Here is a 24788-nt window from a genome sequence, read left to right on the forward strand (position 1 = left end):
GCAGTTTTTTAAAAAAATATCAAAATGACTAATAAAGAGAATGTTCAGTTGCAGTCCTCTAAGGGGTGAAAATGAAACATGCACACAGTCATACACAGGGAGCCCTCACACCCTCCCATAGCCACACATGGTCACACACAATGTAACCTATGTACATAGAGACTACACCCCCATAGGCCATGGACACCTGCTCCTGCATGTTCTGTAGCTCAAGCAACCAGTGTTGGCTAGGGATGCTAGCTTGAGTATTTCAAAGGAACCATTCCCGTTAGAAAGCAAATGATGTGGCACAGGACTTCAGCAGAGTGTCCAGGGGATGCCATTGTAAGGCCCACTGCTCTTCCCCCAGACTCCTGGAGCCCCCAGAACATAGGAAGGAGCACGGCCTTTCTTCCCCCTATCTGACCCTGCTCCTCTCGGCAGTTCCAGATGACACACTGAGACCCAAAAGTGCCCCAGGCCATGGTGTCCACGTCCTTCATTTACTTAGATATAGGCCCAAAGATGGATGGCACTACCCCTTACCCAGGCCAGAAGGCCACAGCACTCCCCAAATCATCCTGGTTCATGAGCAGCCACTAGTTGGGTCTCTACAGTCCTGGCTCCCAGCAGGGTCTGGCAGTTTCTCTGCTGTGGCAAGACCAAGGTTGGGATCCTGGGAGGGTCAAGAACCTTACTAAGGACAGAACCCACTGTCTGGGATCTGCTACCAGTGTCCTATGTGACCGTGGTCTCTCTTGGGGTCTCAGGCTCTTGTCAGTGCAGGGTGAAGGCTGGTCCCAGAACTCAAGGCCCTTCCCACCCAGATTGTCCCTGGGTGTTTTCGCCCTCTCTGTAGGTTTGTTACTGTCCAGGACAGATCCTCTGTTCAGATCCTAAGGACAAGAGTAGGAAGAAAGTTAGACATGTGCAGAGCCTCATGAAGTCAGGGCTCCATCACCTGGTAGTCCTGCCATCTTGTATCCTCAGTGTTCATGACTCCAGCCCAGAGCTGCTTGGGTCCAATGAAAGCCTTACTAGTAACAAAGGAACCATGGCACTGGAGACCTCTGTCCCCTCACAAAAGCTCTTCTTTCTTTCTGAACTGGAGCTGTGGGTGTGGAATGGCCAGGATTAAATAAAGCCTTTCTCCCTTAGTCCCAGTCAGTGTGTTCTGTTCCTACAGCACAGCCTTGCTGCTTGGCCTGTCACACTGGAAGGGCCCTCAGAGAACATCTGGTCCTTCCCTGTCCAGGTCAGGAGCGTAAATTGCTGTGTCCAGATCAGAGGAAAATATGGCCACCCACGGGCACCCACCAGGTCAGGGGACAGCCTGGGGAGAAAGGCCAAATTAGGACAAGGTTCCAGTGTCATCTGGGGGACCAAGAGGCCCAGCACAGCTACTCCTGGGCTGGCATCCCTCTCCTGGCACTGGGGCTGGGGGTTGTGAGAAGAGGGTTCTGGACCTCTGCTTCTGAGGTCCCCACTCTCCCCCCCCACCACAACCCCATTCTGTGTGCTACCCTGTCTCTTGATAGGGAACTGAGGACACCCTTCCCCTTCCACAGGCCAAGGCTGACCAGTGCTGGGGAACCGGAGATGAGGCGAACCTCAGCCTTCTCCCCGAGTCTCCAGTCTACGGGCTGGGAGAGCTCCCTGCAGTCCCTTCCCCCAGCTCTCAGGCCCGGGTGCCGCACGGACCACGTGGTCCCCAGCAAATCCAACCCGTCCCAGGGCTCCCGGGGCTCTAGCCCTAGGTCTGAGACCGCTCTGCTGGGTCCTGGCTCGGCGGCCTGTGCTCGGACTAACGGCACCCAAGCCTCCCTTCTGTTCCAGCTCTCCCTGCCACTGCTTTGCCAGGCCCGGGTGGCTCCGGTGATCCTGCAGTGTGACCCCCACCCCCTGCCGGCCACCGAAATCCCCCCCGAGCTCAGCCGAAGCCCAGCCTCCAGCAGAAGTCGCGTTGCTCGGCCGACTTCCTCCAGCCAGCCTCGGTAAGGAGCAGTTAGGCCACCCGTTCCGCGTGTCAGCCACCCGCCTTTGGCCTGCGAGTCCTTGGCCCACGTGCTCCCAGGGTGGGGACCCGAGGCTCTGGGTCCCAGCTGCCCTGGGCCACCGCGCGCGGCGTAGGGAGCCAGGTGGCGGCCTTCTGCGGCCGCTTCACTCCCCGGCCGGCTTGGGCGTGCGCCTTCCCGCCCTGGCACTGTTTTGGCCTCTGTGCGAGAAGGGGCAGGGGCGTCGGGCCTGCGCGCGTCCAGGGCCCTGCGACCTGCACTTGGGCGCGAGAAGCCATTGGTAGCCAGTGGCCGCCAGCCCTCGGCCCCCTGCTGCCCCCGGTGGCCGGTTCGCTCCCTGCAGGGCGCGAGACGCCCGGGGCGCTCTCCCTGAGCGGCGGGAAGCCCAGACCCGCCACTGTGAGGCTGCCCGGCCCCTTAGCTGCGGGACGGCTCCTCCCTGCCCTGATCCCGGGGGTGTCCCTGGAGCAGAGTCCTGAGGCAGCCGGGTCCGAGCTTTTGGTGAAAAACTGTCCTGGGGATCCGCCGAGGGTGGGGGTGGGGTGGACATGACCTTAGACGCCACGTAGGGCGGGGTCCGAAGTACCCTTAGAACGCTTAGGACAGCGCGTTGCAAACTCTTCCAGAAGTAAATCCCCCGACCCATCCCACCCCCTCCCCCCGCCCGGGAAATCTTAGAGGCGCATATTGTAAACTCCAAAGTAGAGCCGCTGTGGAAGACTGTGAGGCCCGAGAGTCAGGGACCGTCTTGGAAGGTAAGAGGGGGATCCAGGACGGAAATTGGAATGCGTTCCACAGGGTCCAAGCGTTCCACGCAGGGCCACGGCTGTGAGGTGGGTAGGAACGACAAGAGATGAGGGAGTTGGGAGCCACAACCGGGCTCTGCTGGGAAGGGCACACAGTAAAGAATGGTGAGTTGCCCCCCGCCCACGGCAGTGGGGGAGGAGTTAGCGCAGGGACCAGGTAAACAGCGAGCAGGCGCTTAGCCATGCTTTGCCGTGTCCCTTCTGTCCAGAACGCTCTCCCTGCCCTCAGACTGAGCTGAGCCAAACACCACATCCCCCTTGGTGGCCTCCCTGGTCTCCTTAGCCAGCATTGGGTACCCTGTGCTGTGTCCTCCACCAGCTCTCTGAGACCTCTACCTGAAGTGACTGTTTTACGACCTTACCCTGTGGACCACGAAGTCACTGGGGGTAGGGGATGGGAGTGGGGGCAGCTCGTTGGGCCAGGCAGGACCTTGCTAGTTGAATCGTTTCAGCTGAGCGGAAAAGGTTAGTGAGTCAGTAAGGGAAGGAGTGTTTCGCGCCTGTGTTTATATGGCTTATACATCTTCATCAACAACGTATGTCCAGGTGAATTCCCGGGGAGGCTCTAGTGCTGAAAGAGAAATAAATTCCCGGGGTTGGGGATCCATCCGATGAGCACAACCAGCAAGCGCACTGGCTTAGGACGGCAAACGTCTTAGAATTGGGTTTCTCTCCAGTTGCCCACCAGAGGGCGCTCCACCGCCCAAATAAAGATCTGGAGGCTGAAGCTCTGATGGTGATTCAAGCTCGGGGCTCAGTGTTTGCCCACCGGGTGCTGCTGCGCACCCCGCCCCCAGCTGCCGTTTGACTATAGCTGGCCACGGTGTCTGGGGGCAGGGATACCTGCAACCGGCTGGCTCTAGTCCTCAGGGAGCAAAGGTTAAGAAAACCACCACTAAACTGCCTGGTGTTTGCTCCATGAAGGAGGAGGATAAATGCTGTGGGAAATTGCAAGGCCTTCAGCTCATGACACAATGACAGTTTTTATTTCTTTATTGTGGTAAAACGCACATAACATAAAATTTGCCATTTTAACTATTTCAAAGTGTCTAATTCAGTGGCGTTACGTGTGTTCACAGTGTTGTGTACTCATCAGCACTATCTCGTTTCAGATCTTTTTCATCACCCCAAAAGGAACCCCCTATTAAGAAATCACTCCCCCATCCCCGCCCCTGGCAAGCACTAGTCTGCTCTCCGTCTCTATGGGTTTGCCTGGATAGTTCATGTTACGGAATCAGACAATATGTGGCCTTTGTGTCTGGCTTCTTTCACTTCGTGTCATGTTTTCAAGGTTCATTCATGTTGTAGCATGAACCGGCACTTCATTCCCTGTTACTGTCTGGATATACCACATTTCGCTTATCCATCCATCTGTTGACGGACACTTGGGTTGTTTGCACCTTTTGGCTGTTGTGAATCGTGCTGCTGTGAACATTGGTGTAAAAAATATCCGTTTGAGCCTCTGTTTTCAATTCTCTCAGGTATATACCTAGGTGTGGAATTGCTAGGTTATATGGTAATTCTGCGTTTAACTTTTTGAGGAACTGCCAGACTGTTTTCCACAGGGGCTGGACACGTTCCCACCAACAGTGCCCAGGCATTTCAGTTTCTCCACATACTCACCAACATTTATTAGTGGCTGTAATTTTTGTTGTTGTTATATCCATCCTAGTGGGTGTGAAGTGGTATCTCGTCATGGATTTGATTTCTATTTCCCTGATGACTACTAATGTGGGGCAGCTTTTAACTGGTGTCCAGACTCCAGTCTTGCCCCCTTCTATCCAGTCAAGAGCAGGCCAAGTCCTTTCAAAACCCAAGTCTGATCCTGTCTTCCCCAGCTCAGAACCTCTCAGGGCTCCCTAGACTGGAACATACATCCCTACCCTCCCTGCCCCCACAACACACTCTCCGTGCTCCAGCCCCTAGAAAATTCTCCCAGTTGTTAAAATACACTTCTACAAAACTTTGCACCTGCTATTCTCTCTACCTAGAGTATTCTCCTGTGCTGTCCTCCATCCCACTTCCCCCACAAATGCCTCTCATTCTTCATGTCGCAGACCTCACTGACCCTTCATGACCTTTCGCATATGGTGTGTCCCCCTTCTCTGTGCTCGCCTGTCACACCCTCCCTAACTCTATCATGTCACTTTCCACTCTGATTTGTAATTCACAATTCAACTGTCGGTTTCACCCCAAAGATTGAAATCCACAAGGGTCAAGGCCAGATTTGTAGGCTCAGCCCTGTGTCCTCAGAGCCCAGGGCAGCAGGGGTGCAATCAAACTGTGCTCACTGGCCACTTGGAGGGAAAAATGATGGGTGAGTGGGTGGGTGCACAGGTGCATTTGATTGAGGTTCTGGACCCAGTTTGTCTCCTCCACCTGGGAGCTCCAGCCCCACCTGTGGTTCACACATTTTTGGTCCCACCTGTGGGCCACCAACCCTGGGACAGCCTGGGCTCAAGATGGGTGCCTCCATCCAAGGGCTCTGCTGAGGGACAATAGGGCGAAACTGCCCTTTCCCCATCTAGGTTATAAATTCCTTTTGTGGTCATTTCCCCTTTCCATCTTTTTTTTTTTTTTTTAAAGATTTTATTTATTTATTTGACAGAGATAGAGACAGCCAGTGAGAGAGGGAACACAAGCAGGGGGAGTGGGAGAGGAAGAAGCAGGCTCATAGTGGAGGAGCCTGATGTGGGGCTCGATCCCATAACGCTGGGATCACGCCCTGAGCCGAAGGCAGAGGCTCAACCGCTGTGCCACCCAAGCGCCCCTCCCCTTTCCATCTTAAACTAAACTTCTGTGCCCTTGACCTCAACCATTCCCAAGACCACAGGGGTCTTCCTTTGTCACTTCTGTCCCTCCCTCCCCAGCCTCTTGAATATCTCCCACCTGCTTCCCTCTACCCTCTCACAAACACTATGGTCCTGTTTCCCTTCTCTGCAAAACCCTCTCCTTGAGTGTTCTCCAACCTTAGCTCACGTTGTAATCCCAGGGGGAGCTCTGAACCGTCCTGACGCCCAGTCCGCAGCCCTGCTGCTAGGAATGGGGAGGGCAAAGATACCAGAGCGCAGGTAAGCACCCGGGGGACTTTAACTTGCCTTTGAGCTTGAGAACAGCTCTTCTTGACACCATACCTCTCAGAGGCTGCCCCATTTCTTTTGTTCAAATGTCTCAGTTGAGTACTCTGTACCCCCACTTGTGTTCTTCTCAATGTCTGACAACTCAAATCTTAGCATTCCAGAGTCTGGCTGAAGAAAGCACAGAAGCCACCCCCTCCAGGCTGCTGAAGCCAACCGGCCCCCTGTTCCTGGCACCCACCTTCTCCCTGCAGCCCGCAAGAGCACCGTGTGGGGTTGTGTGAACCTGGTCTCAAACCCTAACTCTAGCCCTTCGTTGCTGTGTGATCTTGAGCAAGTTATTTAAGCTCTCTGAACCTCGTTTTCTTTAAACATAACTTTCCTCCTGGGGCAGCTGAAAATAGACAGCAATAACCTAGAAATGTGTGCCCAGTGCCCTGCAATACAGCTTATTAGGATCCAGACCCTGTGCCCCTTCTGGCAACTCTCTCCCCCATCGGCTGCCTCCCTGCACAGGGGTCCTTCCGCCAGGTCTCTCTCACCTCTTTTTCTTTCCTTTTCCTCAGACCCCTAAGAATTGCTCACCCTTCCTGGGCATTTACTTGAAACCTGGCCTCGTCAGAGCCCTATTAACCTCCAGGTCTGACCCCAGCTTTAGGAAGGATGTCATCTTGTCCGCTACATTTTACGGAGGAGAAAACTGAGGCACTGGCTGGCAACTTGTCAGAGCTCACGCTGCCTGGGAAGTGGCAGGCCTGGGCTTCAAATCAGGACAGTTTGATGGAAGGGTTGGGCTCCTCACTGCTGGGCTGGCTGCCCCTGAGAGGCCCAGGCTTGTGTCCTGGACCATCTGTGTTCCTTGCAGCCCTTTCGAGACATTGCTAAGTTCCTAAACTTCACAGTCTGGGTCCCCGCCCCACGCCTACAGAATCAGGGTCTCCGGGGTGGGCCCTGCACTCCAGGGTATTCTGATGAGTGCTCAAATGTGAGAACAGCCCGATGAGACAGCCACTGAGAAGAAAGGCCTCCCTAGTCTTCCCTTTCAGAGACACCGGTGAAAGAGGAACGGTCACAGAGCCAGGCTCATTCTGGGCGATGAAGGTGGCCCCCCTCTCCTCCCATCATAGCCTATAGTGGCCTCAGCCCACACCAGCCTTCAGCCTAAGGGGACGCACCGAGAGAAGAGACTGTGCAGTGGCTTTTGGGGATAGCTCGGCCAGCTCCCCGCCTCTGCACAAACACTGGCTCTTGGGCAGCCTGAACCCGATCCAAAGGCTTACTCTCTAAAGCTTTCTCACTCCATCTTGCTCCTGCCGGTGACTTTCCCTGGCAGACCCCCATCCCCTCCCTATCCCAAAGCCACGGGGGCTAATTGGAAAAGGCAGGTGATGGCCACACCCGGGAAGACACCTGACCCAGGTTCTGACCCGGGGCTTGATTATCAATTAGGCTAAAGTTTAAAAATAGCAGCCCTGCAGGGGAGGGGGCAGTGCTTGGGTGTGGGAGGGAGGGTTCCTGCCCCGGTTAGGTCTCAGTTTTGCGGCTTTCTCTTTGGGCTTTGACCTTCTGCCTTCAGGGGTGAGTTTGCTGCCGTGGGGGGATTGGTGAGGGCCTGCCTTGCGGGCAGGATGGACCCCCCCCCCTCCCCCAGTACTAGCATTTTGTATGGAAGCTTGCACAAGAATTGCCTGGTAAGGGGAGGGGTCTCTGCATTTCCATCTCTGGGGAGAGAGCAGAGGGGATTCATTGATACTGACTCTTCCTTCTGGCTCTCTCTAGAAAGCCTTGTTGTATTGTTAGGGTGAAGTCCTCTTCATCTGTGAGATCCTGGCTAAATGGCTTCACTGCTTTACCCGAGGGTAGCTTGCCCGTCCCTCCCTGCCCAACCTCATCATCCTGGGGTGTGTGTGTGTGTGTGTGTGTCTGTCTGTCTGTCTGTCTGTCTCTGGGCGTCCCCCCTCCCCTAACAGGGCTGGGCCAGCCCAGGTGGCCCATTTAAAGTAGCCTGATGCGTGTCAAGGTGAATTTGTTAAATTATCTAAGCAAATAACTAAGCATCATGAGGACCCCAAATTATCCTATGGGGGAAGATGAGAAAGAAGGATTTGGTCCAAAAAGACTCAGGGTTTAGCAATTTCAAATTAAGGTTCAAACAGCCACACCTGTGCAGAAACTATCCCAAGGTCAGCGGGGCAGAACTTCCCTCCTCCTTGCAGGCGTGGCCATCTGCATTCCCAAAGGCAGCCACTCCTCTTAGGTTGTTAATGTGCATACAAACATATGCAAAGATGGTTCTAATTGCCATCCTCCTCTTACACCAAAGCTGCGTGTTCACTTTGTTCTGAACCTTGGATCCCACCCTCCCCTCGTTCACACACCTTGGAATTTTCCTGATCCTCCATGTGTCCTTGTTCTAACAGCTGCGTCCTATTCCAGGTGATGTGCCTCCTGTAACGTCTCCCCAGGCCCTTCCTGTGGCCTCGGGATTTGTCCAATCATCTGCTGTCACACATGGCACTTTGGCTGGAACATCATGTTGGCTGTACTTAAGTGTTAGGTCAGAGGGCAACCGAATTTGTACCCACAGTGGGTGTTGGGCTTCCTTCTCACGGGGAGGTTGGAAAGGAGACTGTTCAGAGCCAGACCTGAGCAGGGCGGGTGGGAAGGGGGGGAGATTTGAACCTTTTCCCTGTGCTTTCTAGTTATTTCCTCCCCTGAGCTTCGGTTTTTAAAATCTGTAAAATGGGGGTCAGAGTTGGGAGGGTGCAGTGGGATCAGCTAACCAAACCAAGTGTTTGGTTCAAGGCCAAATGTAGAGCGAGAGCTCAAGGTGTCGGAGTAGTGGGGTCTGGCCGTACAGCTGCCCTCGCATCGTCTCTGGAGCAGGTGGGGAGGGTGGGGGTCTTCGAGCCAAGGATTGAGCTTGGTCATCAAGGCATTGGTTCCATAGGGAAGATCCCCTCCCCAGCCCCACCCGTCGTTGTGTCCCTGAGCTTCTGTGCTCCATTGTGGAACGCTGGGTCTCCCCCAGCCCCTTTCTGGGGCTCCCTATTGGGCGGCCTGGAGGAAAAAGGCGCGTGGTCTGCCTTACATCCTCAAAGCTCTGGTCCCTCGCACAGTCCACAGATGGATGCACTCGCTGCCGTTGGAGGAGGGGTGCCACCAGCCTTCCATAATGCTGTGTATTCTACACGCCTGATTCCATTCAGTTCTCGGAATTACCCCGTAGGGTGGGAGAGACGAATATCCCCACCAGCCAACCTCTCCATCATGGCGGGACCTTGCTCCATCCAAACAGAACCTCATGTTTGCATGACACCTCCGGGTTTTTCCATGCTGCCTCCTCAAGGCAGGGAAAGAGCCTGTGATGTGAGTGGGGTTTCCTGTTGCCCCATGTTTACGCCGGGGATGAGCTCCCAGTGGAGAGGTATGCTGCCAGACTCAAGGGTGACTTTGATTTTGTAGGGACTGGAAATGCCATCTGTATGTCTGGAAGGAAAAACATAACACCTACTACTAACGTCTCAAAATGTCTGTGACACTTTCACCCTTAACACATCACTGTCAACATTTAGGATAAAACACTGGTCAGCAACGAATCTTCTTTTTTTTTTTTTTTTTAAAGATTTTATTTATTTATTTGACAGAGATAGAGACAGCCAGCAAGAGAGGGAACACAAGCAGGGGGAGTGGGAGAGGAAGAAGCAGGCTCACAGCAGAGGAGCCTGATGTGGGGCTCGATCCCATAACGCCGGGATCACGCCCTGAGCCGAAGGCAGACGCTTAACCGCTGTGCCACCCAGGCGCCCCAGCAACGAATCTTCTGAATCCTCTTGCTAACAGGTGTTCTCAGAGCCTTGTAAATGGACCCCAGACAGTGCGCATCTGTGTATCTGCATGTGTTCTCTCTTGCTGCAGGGGCTCAGGACGAATTGGTCGCCCAGGCGCTGTTTGATGGGCTCCTTTCTCCAGCCCCAGAAGCGGGTGGCTCAGGGACTTCACTGATCTGAGAACATGAGTAGAGAGAATGAAGAGGCGTTGTTTAGTATACTCAGTATTTATGATGAAGCAGAGGAGAGGAGGAATGTGCCAGAAAGGTCTGGCATTTCCTCCCAGCATGAGCACCAAGCAGAATCCCACCTGGAGGGGGTGTATGGGATGCCCCAGCAGCCCCCCAGTTCCCTGACGCAGCATGGCCTGGTTTATCAGGAGATGACCACTGGGACCCCGCAGCACTGGGTCCCCCAGACTCCAGGCACATCTGAGCTCCAGGCCACTTGGCTCCCCCAGGCGGGGCCAGAAGCAGCAGCAGAGCTGGACCCCAGGTAGGTCTTGCTTGAACCAGACTGGGGGTGGGAGGGGGCAGTTGTCCCGGGGAGAGAGGGTCCTAGCACAGAGCTCTCCAGATCACACTGTGTCCCTCCGCCCCGTCCATGTGTCATAGCTTCCTGCCAGGACCTGAGTTTGGTAAGTCCCAGCTGGGATGCGTGGGCAGGGAAGGTGGCAGCCCGAGGCGGGCCTCTGATGGGGGTCCAGGTGCCAGGCCTGGTGTTGGGAAAGTAGCCGTCTCCTTGAATCCTGCGGTTCTCTCGCTGTGGGCCTCCCTCTCTGTGAGCGGGTGGGTGGTGATATTTCCCTGCAGGCCGGCCTTGCCCTTCGCCTCTGCCCAGTGAAGAAGTCTGGTCATTCCTCAGGGCATTTGTAAGTGTCTTATTTTTTCTACACTTGGGATCTTTGCCTTCCCTGCTACCCCAGACAGGACGCTAGTAAGGAAAGGGGAGGGCATGTGATGTGTCCTCGTTCTCTCTGCCATAGCTGGGGGGTGTCCTGCAGCTCCCCGCTTCCCTGGAACTCTGCTGCCCCGCTCTCACCAGCACTGTTTAGGGCCTTTAGGGCTCTGAGCCGGGCCCTGCTCTTACTGCCGGCGCACAGCATTGTGTCAGAACATTTGGTGAACAGGCAGGAGTTCAGTCAGAGGGCCGGGTAGGCGCTCGCCCATGGATGACGGTAGGCCCGGGCTGTGCCCTTGGATGGGCACCCGCTTTCTCCTCTCCCCAGCCTCCCGTTCCAGATGAAGCGGTGGTCAGGCAGAGGGTCCCCCGGAGGTGCTGGAAGGTTGGCAGGCTCCGCCACGGAAAGAAAGTCTACGCCGTTGCCATCAGCGGCTCGACTCACCATGTGTACACGTGTGGCCATGGCTACATTAAGGTCTGGGACGAGAGCGCCCTGCATGCCCGCAACAAGGCCCCGCAGGCCCAGCTGGACTTGCAGGTGAGGGGTGTTCGGGAAGGGCTGGGGGAACCCAGACTGACCACTGCCATGAGACTGGGAGCCTGGGTCTCGAGGAGGTGACGTGAGGGCGGGAACTGTCCCTGCAGGAGCATCAGAACTGTGTCCTCGCCTGCAAGCTATTCCCGGACGAGCAGCGCCTGATCACTGGGGGTCTGTCCCGGAACCTGACTCTGTGGGATCTGGCCCCCACACCCCGCGTCAGGGCCCAGCTGGCCTCCACGGGCCCCATGTGCTATTCCCTAGCGCTCTCCTCCAATGCCCAGCTCTGCTTGGCTTGTTTCAAAGGATTTGTCGAGATCTGGGATTTGCAGAACCAAATCTTGATCAGGTACGACCCAGGGGAGGGCTGGAGTGCGGTCTTGGGGAAGGCTTGTGTCCCTTTCTGGACGTCCCTCGCCCTTCTGTGCAGCAGGACTAGGTGAACCCGAGTGGGGAATAGATCGGGGGACTCCTGGGGGCTTCCTGGTCCTGACACGTCCCAGTGTTTAGCCAGTGCGTGAACCTCTGAGTTCTCTTCCCGCCAGGAAGCACGAGGTCCCTGAATACGGCTCCCGCTGTGTGGACATCGCAGGCAATAAGTTCTGGACGGGGGGTGAAGACACCAGACTCTATTCCTGGGACCTGAGGAGCTACCAGAGGTTGCAGCAGCACGATTTACGGCATGAGGTGTCTGGGCAGCCATCGGTGGGCTGAGGGCGGTCCCCGTGGCTGGGAGTCGGGGGCTGCGTTTCACGAGGGGGCGTGAATGTGGATGTGGGCAGCTTGAAGTGCAGACTCCGGCCCTGCCTCCAAACAGATCCTTAGCATTACCCACGACCCCAGCGAGGAGTGGGTGCTAGTAGGCCTGAGGACAAGCGATATCATAATTCTCCACACGCACCGGAGGGAGAAGTTTAAGGCAGTCCTTCATAAATATGTCAACCACCACAGCCTCAAGTTTGCCTCCTGTGGTGAGTGGAAGCCAGGCGACCCCTCTAGGGTCCTGTCCCACCCCAGGATGCTTGCTCCTCTGCAGAGTCTGGGCCCAGCCTTGTTTCAGGCTCTGTTCCTCCCTCTCTCACCCCCAAGCCCGGCCAAGTAGAGACCCAGGTGTCCGTTTCCCTGCCACTCTCACCTCTGCACCCACATCCCCCTTCCCCACCGCTGCCTCTCCCTCGGTGGCCTGGTGCCCTGCCTGCCTTCTGTCCCCATCCCTCTTCTCTGTCGCTCTGTAACCGCGTCTTCCTACACAGAAGAGCAGCCTGGAGACACATGCAGGCAGAAGAGGCACGGGGCCGCATCTGATGGTCCTTCTGTGCAGTGGTACTGAGCACCACCCTGTGTGTGGCAGGAGGGTAGGGCCAGAGGAGGGAACGGTTTGGCTCTCATCTCCGGTCTTTATAGATGGCAAACTGAGCCAGAGAGAGAGCTGTTCTTTCCATAGTCACCTTGCGGATGGAGCTGGGACCGGAATGCAAGCTTGGTCTCTGGCCTCTCCACCTGCCTTTCCTTCACCAGGGAGCTATTTTGTGACCGCACTGGACGAGGCGATCCACTGCATAGCTGCACCTTCTCTACAAAGGTTGTTTCAGGTATTGGGAGGAGGGATGTGCAAACCCAAGCTCTCAGAGCTCACAGATCCAGATCCCAGGGGGGGTCAGGTCCCAAGGATAGTGCCGGAAAATACCTCTGGGGTGGTATCTGGCACCATTTACTAGATCCAGGGGAGTGAGGACTCAAGGTTCTGTGACCTCATGAGCTCCACCGTCAGCCCTGACACCTGCCCCGTTGTCTCCAGACCGAGCCTCAGGTCTGTCCTTGGCCTTGAAACAGCCCCAAGTGAGGCCTTCATCTGTGGCCCACGCCTGGCCCCTGCCTCTGGTCACTCTACTGGCCTCCTTCCCTGTAGGTAGAGGAGCCTACAGACGTCCTGTGTTGTGATGTGTCTTCCGACAACCAGTATCTGGTCACGGGCTCCAAGAACAGTGCCACGGTTTACCAGCTCTTGTACTGACATTTGTGTGCCGTGTTCCTGCTGGTGAAGACCCAAAGGAGGCCGGCAGGCTGAAGGGATGGCGGCCTCCATGCTCCCATAACTCCATCTGACCCTCGATGGTCAGGCCTCTGTCCATTCCCTCCCCCCAGGACACACCTTGCTGTGCTCACAGGTTTTTATGATGCGGCGTAGGGGTTTTTCCTTTGTTCTTATTCTTACCACTGATTTCTGGGTTTGGGTGGGGAAACCTGCCTTTATAATTAACCAAATAGAAAAGCAAAAACCAAAATGGCCTGATAATGTGGTCAGTGTTTTCAAAGAACCAGCTCCTTCTGATGGATTGCTTAGACCTCACTCAGCAACTTCCAGGGTGGGGAAAGAATTTTACACCTGACTTAGTTTTGTTTGTAACTTTTCTGGCGGGTCAGAGAATTCTTGGAACCTTCAGAAAGCTCAAGAAGAAAGGTATGTACCTGTACAAACCTTCAGACTGTATCAGGGAGTCGGTAGACAACACTCCACTCCTGACCCAGGTTAAGACTCCATGAGCTGGTCTAACCACAACCTAAGGAAGGGCTGGTGCTTGTACGCCCTCTCTCTCACTCACTCTCTGCTTTAGCTCCTGCTTGAGGATACCTAGCTTTATCTGAGTCTTCAGAAGGCCTAATTTTTCTTCTGCCATTCTGTAATATTTTGCCTGGTCTTCTCCAGGTAGAAAAAGCCCAGCTCCTGAAACCAAGCCATAGAGGCCTGCTTCCTTGTCCTTGTCCATTCTGCTACCTCTTTGCTTGCCTGGTGTAGGCACGGCTGAGACAGCTAAAGTTTGTAGCTTAAGGTTGTCACCGGGAGGAGGCGCAAAGCCAGGAGCCAAGCGTGCCAACCTTTGCACCGAGATACAGTCAGGTACCTCGTTCTTGCCAATGGATCATGAGTGAGGAATGAGTCTCGTTCCTGGACCAAGGCTAAAGGAGTAGGGGCATCCCCTCCAGGTTCTCAGTCCCCTTCTACCAGCACAAGGCGAGGATGTGGAGGCCCTCGGGGATTGCAGGGCCATGAGATGGAAGCATCCACTGGGCAAGACACAAATTTGTAACAAGTGTCCACCGATAGCTGAATGGACAAGCAAAATGTGGTATCTGTAATATGCAAGGGATGTATGATTCAGCCGTTGAAAGGGAGGAAATTCTGACACCTGCTACAATGTGGATGAGCCTTGAAGACCTTGTGGGAAGTGAAATGAGCCAGTCACAAAAGGACAAATAACTGGGATTTACTCCTATGGGGTCCTTCGATCATTCATAGAGACAGACAGCGGAAGGGTGGTGACGGGGCTGAGGGAGAGCGAGAAGTGGGAGGTTAGTGTTTAGGGACAGAGTTTTGCTTTTGCAAGGTGATGAGGATTCTGGAGATGGATGGTGGTGACGGAGGCACAGCAGTGTAGCTGTGCTCAATGCCACTGACCTGTAAGCCTCAGGGTGTGAAGATGGTGTGAGTTCTGTTAGGTGTATTTCACACAATTAAACCAACAGCTAGGAAATTACAAAGATCAAGTTCAGAATAGTGGTAACCCCTGGGAAGGCAGGGAGAAAAAAATGGGTCACAAAGTGACAAAAAGCTTCAGCTCCCTCTGCAGTGTCTATTTCTTCAAAAGTAATGTTTGTCAGAATAAATGAGTGCCTCAGGGAGACCATCAAGAAAGGGGACAGACAACCCACAAAAGGGGAGAGAATATTTACAAATCCTATTTCTGGTAAGGGACTTTATCCAAAATATATAAAGAATTCTTAATAACTCAACAATAAAAAGACAAACCTGTTGTCAAAAGGGCAAAGGATTTGAATAGACGTGTTTCCAGAGAAGGTATACAAGATGGCCAGTAAGTGCAGGAAAGGATGCTCACCGTTACTGGGAAAATGGAAATCAAACCCATAATGAAATACCACTTCACACCTGCTAGGATGGCTAGAACGAAACACACAACAAGTGTTGGTAAGGATGTGGAGAAATTGGAACCCCAACTGGTGCGCCTGCTTTGAAAAACAGTTTGGTAGCTCAAACTGCCCAACGTAGAGTCACCACGTGACCCACCAGTCCCACTCCTGATGCAGGGCTCCATCCTAGGACCCTGGGATCAAGACCTCAGCCAAAGGCAGACATTTAACCGACTGAGCCACCCAGGTGCCCCTTAACCAACTAGAATTTAAATAAAAACTTGAAACAAAAAAAGCGCAACAGAACAAAAAGGGAAACTTTATTAAAATGGTAGCTTTAAATCCAAACATATCAGTAATTATATTAAATGTAACGAGTAAATGTTCCTGTTAACCTGTAGAGGTTATACGACTGAGTTAAAAATATCTCAAATATATGTGTTTAAAAGAGACATATATATTTTTAAAGATTTTATTTATCAGAGAACACAAGCAGGAGGAGTGGCAGGCAGAGGGTGAGGGAGAACAGGGAGTCCAATGTGGGGCTTGATCCGAGAACCCTGGGATCATGACCTGAGCCAAAGGCAGATGCTTCATCAACTGAGCCATCCAGACATCCCTAAAGATGTATTAAAACAAGGATACATATAGTATGAAACTCACAGAAAAAGATGCTTCCTCACACTAAATCAAAGCAAACTGATACTATATTACTATTAGACCACATGTAGTCTAAAAAAGCATTATTTGCAATAAAGGTGAACGTGTAAGTGTTTGATTCAGGTTCAATTCACAAGATAATTCTGTACTTTATGCATTTATTAATGTAGCCTCAAAATATATACAAATTGACAAAACAGACAAATCTATCAATAACCAATAACTAGTTCAAACAGACAAAACAAAAAAAAACAATATAGAAGACGAAAATGAGTAGGAAACTCAATACAGTGCATACAACCAGTACAGAATACGTTTTCTTTTCCCACATACACTAAAAGCATTTACAAAACAGGATCGTGCACTGAGCTGTAAGTTTCAGAGGATTTAATTCTTATAGAATATATTCTATGACTGGGGTGTCTGGTTGGCTCAGTTGGTATGAGCACCTGATTCTGAATCTCAGGGTGGCGAGTTCAAGCCCCTCAGTGGGTGTACAGCTTCCTTTAAAAATTAAAAGTAAAAAGAATATATAAAATAATATGTAATATACAAATATTGATGTGAAGAACAAAGGCAGAATGTCGATAAAAATTAAATTTCCTTATAACTTGCAGCCCATTGACAAATACTTGAGGCACTGTCTCCCTGTTAACGCCTTGCTAGAGGGAAAAACCACCTTGGTTTGATAATCCCTAGGCCTTCAGGATCCTGTAAATCTTTAACATATGAAAATCCTTTTGGAAACTTCGTCTTTACCTCCCCCAATTCCAAAGCACATCCTCAATTGCTCCTCACAATCCCAGTGCAGGTTTTTCTGCCCAGGGGTCCTGCCCCGGGGCTATAATAAAACCACCTTTTTGCACCACAAACCTCTCAAGAATTTTTTCGTGACCGTTGTCTGGGGAACCCCACTTCAAACCACATCACTATGACCACAAGACAACCAATTAAGATAGAAATGAATAATAAAAACTAGAAATTTTCCCATTTTGGAAAATAAGAAATATACCTCCAGATAATTGATAGAGACGAAATCACAAAGTAATTGGAAGCTATTGTAAACCGAATAATCAAAACTTGCAGGGTTCAGCTGGAGCTGTGGGTAGAGCGTGGTCTGGCCTGGGCCGCCGGGGCAGCGCCGCACCTCGCTGTCCTGGGCCACGTGGGGGGCCCCGCGCTGACAGCCCAGGTTGCCCCCCACTCCCCGGCCGGCTCTTGAAAGCCGGGTCTGGGATGGAGCGAGGGTACAGTCTCTGGAGAACATGGAGACACCGTCTTGCTCCGAGTATAGTTGGGGCAAAGAGAAGTGTCTAGGAGACGCATTTTCCCAGATGCTGCAAAAGCGAGCGCACCACTCGGCACCGTTCGGTCCATTTGCGCGCAGTCGTGCCAACACGGCACGTTTTCTCACTTACGGCTTTTTCTTCTCAGGAGGGGGCCGTGGTCCTTCCTTCCGCCCGCGGCTGGTGTTCCTGCTGAGGGAGGCCCCCTACTGTTGGGGACACCCGTTCCTCAGCCGGGGGCGTCCCGCTCCTTGTAGGGCTTCTAAGCACCCTCGCTGCAAGTCTTTCAACGCACACCGCATTAGGGCCCAGCAAAATAGCCGTGCCCTCTCTGAGGCTCGAACTCAGGACCTTCAGATTATGAGACTGACGCGCTGCCCACTGCGCCAAGAGGGCCGCTGGAAAAGCGGTTTTCTTTACTACTGAAGGGAAGTGCCTACGGCCCCTTCTGTCGCCTGAGCCGCCTCCGCGCGTCCGTCTGTCCTTGCAGCGACCCGGGGGTCCCCACCCCGCAGCGGGCCCCACGCCGTTGGCATGTGCGGACACGCAGGGACATTTGGGGACACGCGGGGAAGGAGGGTCGCTCTTGGGAGAGGAGCGGTCTCGGCGGAGAGAACACGCGCCGAGCCCCCCAGCCCCGGGCGGAGCCCCCCAGCCCCGCGCGGACTCGGCGCGGATCAGCGGCGCGCCCGGCAGGTGCACAGGCTCCGAGGGTGACCCCGCCGACGCGTTCGGGCACTCGGAGCGCGCGCGCCTGGCTTGGGCGCAGGGCAGGTGAGAGGGCCCCTCCGAGCCCCGGTGTCAGTCCTGATGGCGCGGGGGCGGGTGGTCGGACCTCAGGCTCGCGGTGCTGACCAGCGGGACAGAGGCTGGAGGGGGCGACATCGGCTGCGGGTGGGCGGCAGGGGGCGCCCCTGAGTAAGAGGGTGGGTAGGGCCCCTGTAGCCGCCCGGGGACTGAGCGGGATAACGGGGAAGGAGAGGGGCTGAGAGCTGTTTGGGGCGTGAGGTCTCCAGGCCTTGGTGCTGGGAGTGAGGTAGGGGAAGGGACAGAAGATTCCAGAAGACTCTTGGGATGTGAACTCAGTAGGAAAGCACAGGGAAGAAACTATGGTTACTTTGGACTTGCCAGTTTATTAGAGTCTCTGTTTTTGTATTTCTTCCCCAATAATTTGATCCCTGGGGCATGTCACCTTGAAGGGCAGAAGACTGGCTCCATTCCTCCCAGCAGGGTTTTAAGTTTCATTGTAATAAGAGTGCAGGGTGGATAAATGGGTGGGTGGGCAGAACCATCCCTAGGAAGGCATTCCTTCCTTACTCCTTGTTTTTTTCCTCTCTTCCTTACTCCTGCAGGGAAATTTCTGTTGCGGATGCCCAGAGGGATGGCTCCCAAGGAATCGTTCGTTACCTGTCGCATTTACCCAGCGATTATTAAGGGTAAGAGGACTATGTTGCACTTGTCAGCTTATTCACTCCCCAGCTCTTGTGGAATTCTTGCTTTCGCCAGAGTAACAGTGTATTTTCGTATCTGGTAGGACTAGCCCCTTCCCCCTCCTTGCGCCTTTAGGGTTGTGGTGCTCCATTGGAAACGGGCTTCAGGTCATTTCTTGCACCACAGTTCACACTGAATCCCTCTTACTTCTCTGATTTCCTATCCTGTGCTTCCAGATTGTTCTCAGTTGTTCGCTATGTGTCAGTCCTGCCTCCTCTATTAACTGGGTGTTCTGTGATCCAGGGACAGGATCTGAGCCACCCCTAAGTACACCACATTCAGAAGGATGAGTTTTGGGGGCTCTGGGCCCCACCCCAAGCCACCCTCTGCTGCCATCTCCTGCCCAGAGTCAGAGCTGGTGGGAGAGCGTGCCCTGAGCAAGGAGCACTGCATGGAGAGTCAGCGGCTTGGGTTTGGTTTTCTCTCAGCTGCTTTGTGGCTTCCCCTCCCTTTCATCCTGGGGTGGCACAACTTCTGCCCCAAGAATAGAAAGCAGAACCTGACAGCAGGAGGGGTTCTCCAGCGCTGTCAGAGCTGTGAAGGCAGAGCTCCCGCTACCTCTCCCACCTTGAGAAACTGCAGAGGGGAGGACACGGTTTGTTCTTGGAATCTCTCTAAACAGACTTTGCAAGGTGTCCCTGCGCCCAACTTTGAGTCGTTTCTCACTGTCCTTTAGGGGAGATAGCCATCAGGGCCCTGCAGTGATAAGGCGGACCCTCAGCCTCCCAGCCAGATGAGACAGACTGCCCTGCAGAACCATCCGGGGCCTTCCTGCCTTCCTCCCATCTGCCTGCTCATCCTAATCGGCTTCCTGGGCTCCTGCACAGCGGCCTGGAACTAACAGATGTTTCTCTCTCTCCGTCACTTCTTCGCAACCTTTGCTGTTCCCCCGAGATGATTTCTCTATCTTTGGGGCAGAGGTTGGTTTGGAATTTTCTGGACCCCTCGCAGCAGGTACATAAGAGCTAGTTTTAGCTTATTGATAAGCCTGAGAGGGGAGGGCCTGAGAAGAGAGGCAGGTGCAGCAGGGGTTGGGGACTTATTGTGAGGAGTCAATGTTGGAGACCACCCCCCCCCAGGACTTGGGTGGGCAGGGAGTGAGGAGCTGAGGGGAAAAGCAGTCATCAAGGAGTGTGAGGGGAGGCTCTGCCTTCTCTCTTTCCCTGGGACTTTCTTACTGGCTTCTTCATTACTGAAATCATTTCTTCTTTACACTTAGCTTGGGAATGTTGCCTGCCATGAGCCCCTCCCTTGATTCTTTGGTGGGTATTTGGTCGTCCCCTCTGTTGCACTCCAGCTCTCTGGGCATGACAGATTGTGTTTGAGACACCCAACACGTTATCAGCTCTGAGGAGACTGAAAGGTTTATCTTCTCAGATTCTGTCTCCACTGCATCCATCGCAGTTCCTTTTCCGTGAGTGAAAAGCCATTCTCTCTAGGTTGTTCCTGGAGTCTGTGATTTCAGGGACTCAGTGAGGAAAAACTGCTTTGTGTGTACTGGGCCCCTGATAGGACTACATCGACAGGGTCCTGGGGGCTTGTGGGGGGGCACTAGCAAAGAAAGTAGAACTCCCCCCACCCAGGGAGGGTCAGGTCATGAAATCCACCAGCATGCAAAGTGAAGCCTTCAGGTTCCCAGGATGGGATGCCTGCAGTTTTCTGGCCCTTCCACCAGGGGGCAGCCTTGCATTGCCTCTAACACCCAAATGCTTTGCAGTGGATGCCAGGAGCCTTGCCTATGAGACCTGGGCTCTGGTCTCTGCTTTCACTGGCTGCATGATCTGAAGAAAGTCTCTTCACTTTCTAGGTTTGTTTCTCTTCTATAAGGAACAGGGTCAATCCCGTCCTGCTTATTCTATGATACCAGCATCCCATAAATTCCCTGGGCTGTGACCATGCATCTGGGGAGGGGGGACAAAGTCCTCTGCCTTCTACTTTTCTCATAATGCCCTTAGAAAACCAGGTCTTGGAGACAACTGTGCGCGGCTGCTGGAGTGAGGTGCCACTTTTCATCTCCAGGTCGGCCATGATTGGTTGTCTTAACCTCTCTGTTCCCATGAAGTGGTGATCACACCCGAATCTGCCTCGCTGGGCTGTGGCATCCGACCTAGCGTGGAGGGGCAGCTGTGGTGACTGTTGCTCATTACTGATCGCTGGAGCACTTTGAGCCCGAGGATCTTTCCTGGCTTTGCTGAGCTCCCCAACTCACTGCCTGGTGTGGAGGGTCCAGCTGTTCTCAAGGGCGCCTGCTAGGGAGCAGGAGTGGCCCCCAGAGCTGCCGCAGCCCAGTCCCCTCAGTTCTGTTCCCCTGGTTTCCAAACCTAGCTGCACATCAGAATAACTGGGAAATGCTTGCTATTCACCCACAAAAAAAGTACCGATTTACAGAGTTAAATTCATCATGAATTTCTAAGTTACTCCTACTAGCTGGTAGGAACTAAACTAAGAAGGTCATTCTGTAGGAGGAAAGCATTTAGGCAGTGGTCTTTGTAGTGGTCAGACAGTTTCTGAAAACCCCAAACCTCAGATTGTTGTCTGCATGCACCTTCTTGGGCAGAAGGACGTTCTTAACTTGGGGAAGGTGCAGATTTCATCTTCCCAGTAGGTCTCAGGGAACTGTGTGCAGAATCCTGGCCTGGGCGAGGGGGGCACAGGAGGTCCTCCTGGGCAGCGCTGTGGTGCAGCTCCCTGGTGGAGTGGGCATCTTTGTTTTGGGGTGATCATGGAAATCGGAGAGATGACAGGTGGACTGTGACATCCACTCTTTAGAGAAGAAGGATTTCTCGTATCTATTGGTGGGACCCCAGCTGGGTGAGCGAGGAGGCCTGCCATGCATGTGACACCCCAGATGACTCCTAGGAACTGGTCTTGGGGCTTCCGGCCCACGTGAAGCACCGTCAGCAGGAAGAATAAGGCTCCACAAGTTCGCTTCTTGTTGGTGCTGGGAGCCAGATTTCATTTGTGTTGGTGGTTGGGCCAATTGAGGCCATTGAAGGTGTCTTTTAGGAAGTTTCTGGTGACTTCTTACTTCCTGGAGCTCTTTTGAAGGGCGTGGTTTGTTGATAGTAAGGTTCATATGAAAAATAAACCTGCTAGAATATCCAGGGAAACATTGAAATGTTGAAAACGGGGAGGGTCTTTTAGTGTTTGTTCAACAGACATTAAAATGAACCGTAAAGTCTCTGTTATTAAAACAGTGCAGCCGTGGCACATGAATAGACAGACCAGTGGAATAGACGGAAAGTGCAGAAATAAACCTAAGTACAAATGGAAATTTAGTGTATGATAAAGGTGGCATCTCGAATCTCAGAGGCAATGATAGACTTTTTAGTAAATGGTGCTGGGAAACTGGGCAGTCATTTCAAAAGAGAGAATTAAATTCGTAGCTCACATTGTATAGAGGAATACACTCAAATGGATCATGAATTTAGGTGTAAAAAATGAAACCATATAAGTACTAGTGGGGAAAAAAAAACGCATGGGAAAATTCCACTTAAGCTCCATGTAAGGAAAGGATTTCAAACCGTTGACTCTGAATCCAGAGGCAACTGAATGAATCATTGGTAAATTGGACGTGGCAAGAAACACCATACAGTCAAAAGACAATTAAAAAATTGGGAGAAAATACTCGCAATACCCAACACTAAGGGCTTCGCTACAAAGATGAAGAGCTTCAGATCCCTAAGACATAGAGAACTCGTGAAAATTGAGGGACAGAGGATGAAATCTCCAAAAGAAAAACGGGAAAAGACTTGAACAGACAATTTGCACACACGCCCAAAGACAGCGGTCCTCAAGCATTTGAAAACGTGTACAAGCACGTTTGTAGCCAGAGGTCTGTCAGGTCAAACAGCGGAGTGCCTGGTGGTGACCTGGATTGGCTCCCGGAACGTGGAAAGGACATTAATGAGCAATTGGCACAACGTGAGTGAAGTCTGTGGCTTAGTTTCTCCACATTCATTTCCTGGTTTTGATCCTGGCGTTAACTGTTACCTAAGTGTTAACATTTGGAGAAGCTGGTATGTGGGAGCTTGATTATTAGGTCTGAAAATTAAAAGGTTTAAAAATTAAAAACAAATGGATAAAAGTGAAAGTCCTCTGGCCTTCCTCCAGAGGTTCTGACTCTGTGACTCTTAGAAAGGGGGCTAGGTGTTGTTTTTAACCAACTTCCTGGGCACTTCTGGTAATTCGGGTGCAGATCCCTCGGACCAGGTGAGCTTCAACAGTGGTTTCTCATTGGCTCAAGAAATGTTTGAGGGACAAACAGAATAAATAGATCAAGAAAACACCGCAGGTGTGATGGGCGCACGAGGAAGAGCATAGACCTGGCCTGTGGGTGTACCAGGCAATTGCATGTTTCTCTGTCAGAAAATACATATAATACTAAAAAAAAAAAAAAAAAAAAAAAGTTAATTAAAAAAAAAATCAAATGCTCCTCATGAATCAGACACTTTCTGCTTTAAATCCCCAAATTCATTTACTCAAGAGATATCAATGGTTTTGGGTGCCAGGCCGATCAGTTTCATGGGGATGAAAAATGGAGGAAGAGCCAGTTTCTGTCCCCAAGGAGTTTATGGTTCACTAATAGACACCAGAATGTGGTCAAGACTCAAGGGGGCTTGGAGTTGACCTGAACCTGCTGGGGCGCTGCAGGTGAGCGGTTGGTCAGTTGGAATGTGGGGAAAGGGAGCAATCTGAGAGGCAGTTGGGGGGGGGTGGTTCCAAGCAGAGAGGACCGTTGGGGAAATGAGAAGGCTGCTGGAAAGGGATGGGTCAAGGGGACAGCGTCATCGGGGCTCGGAGGACTGGATGGAAGGTAGTGCTGTGAGCCAAAATAGGGGAGCTGGGAGGGCTCCCTGGTTGGAGATAGGTGAGTCCTCCATTTACTGTGCACAGGTCTGTGAGTGGCTCCGGAGGACACGTTGCTGCTCTCCAGGACCCCACATCAGGGACAGGAGACCAGCACAGCCACGCTGAGCTAGCACGGGAGAGAGTGAACCCCGTGCTCTTGGGGAGGTGCCTGAGGCTGAGGCTGGAGAAAGGGTCAGGTGCTTGGACCTGATCGGGCTTCAGGGGAAGGGAGACATCTGTGTGCATATAATCCACTGGCCTTTGGAAATGTGGGTCCGTTGATCAAAGGAAAAGATGGGGGCTCAAAACCAAGTGACATTGGCCCCCACAGCTGCCAGGGGAGGGGTTATGGAAAGAGAAGGTGTGGCTCCAGGGTCCTGGATGGGGCCCTGTGCACACGGGCTTAGGAGAGGGGTGTTTGATCCAGTAACCCTTGTTCAGACCCCTATTGTGTGCATGTGGGAGCTCTGTCCTTGAGTTTTCTCACCTTTAAATCGGGAAGGAACAGAGCCTATCTTGAAAGTACTGTGGTAGGATCAAATGGCTCATATATGTAAAGTGATTTCAGGTATGTGCAGTACTCACAAATGCCTGTTTAATTAGGGGGCAAGAGGAGACTGAAGGAGCAAGTCAAGGGGCTGCAGAGGCTTCCCAAGCCCTGGGAAGAGCGGGTTTTAAGAAGTAGAATGGAGTCGTCATGATTTCAAGCAGCCGCTAGATGCCAGGTAGGGAAGCTGTATTAGCACAGACAGTCCTCACTATAACCTTATGAGGGATTTTTAATCATCGTCTCCAGTCTATGTTGGAACAGGCTTAAGGTACAAGAGCATGACTTAAATTTTCTGTTCTGATCTGGACCTTGAGTATTAAATGGCCCTTGGGTTGAAGGCTGGCATCATATGGAGATGGTCGTTTGCAGGACGCCTTCAGGGGCTAAGGGTCTGCTAAACGCCGGTGACCTCAAGCTGTCCCCACCCTCCCCGGCTGGAGTGCAGGTTGATCATAGCCTCTGCAGAGAGACTGGCCCCCCTTTGTCCTGGGAATCTCTAGATGCACACTTTTAATTATGTTCCTTTTCTGCTTCTAACCTTCCAGCTGCCTCCTGGGAAGTACTCCTTTCGACGTCCTATGGACTCATCCTGAGCCTTCCTGCTCCAAGTCTTTGCTACTAACTCTGCCTCTCCTTCTCCGTCCCACTCATGCAAATCCTGCCACCGTTGCCCATAGGGACCATATCCCTTCCTTCCCACTTCCTCTGGCCTTAGAACTTGATCCTTCCTCTGAGCTTGTAGAGAATCTTCCCTCAGCATGACTCCTTTATACCTTTCCTGCTTCCCTGGGATGATTTCTCTTTCTTGGGGGCAAAGGCTGGTTTAGACTTTGCTGAATCCCCTGTGTAAGAAATATCTCCCAGCTATTGAATTC

General features: G+C 52.8%; 1 protein-coding gene and 1 non-coding gene across 2 annotated transcripts; one reads left to right on the plus strand and one right to left on the minus strand.

Annotated features, from left to right (window-relative positions):
* Window positions 1-10035: 10035 nt before the first annotated feature.
* TLE7 (TLE family member 7) lies at window positions 10036-13162 on the plus strand. Its single transcript, XM_044382553.1, has 8 exons — window positions 10036-10202; window positions 10548-10578; window positions 10936-11148; window positions 11256-11497; window positions 11694-11835; window positions 11966-12119; window positions 12667-12740; window positions 13058-13162. Exons 1-8 carry the CDS (start codon window positions 10036-10038, stop codon window positions 13160-13162), a joined length of 1128 nt encoding a protein of 375 aa, XP_044238488.1.
* A 4182-nt stretch (window positions 13163-17344) lies between these two features.
* On the minus strand, window positions 17345-17417 carry TRNAM-CAU (transfer RNA methionine (anticodon CAU)). Its single transcript has one exon. It is a non-coding gene; the product is annotated as a tRNA-Met (tRNA).
* Window positions 17418-24788: the final 7371 nt, after the last annotated feature.

Source organism: Ursus arctos, unplaced genomic scaffold (genome assembly GCF_023065955.2).
Source record: "Ursus arctos isolate Adak ecotype North America unplaced genomic scaffold, UrsArc2.0 scaffold_19, whole genome shotgun sequence".
Taxonomy (NCBI): Eukaryota; Metazoa; Chordata; class Mammalia; order Carnivora; family Ursidae; genus Ursus; species Ursus arctos.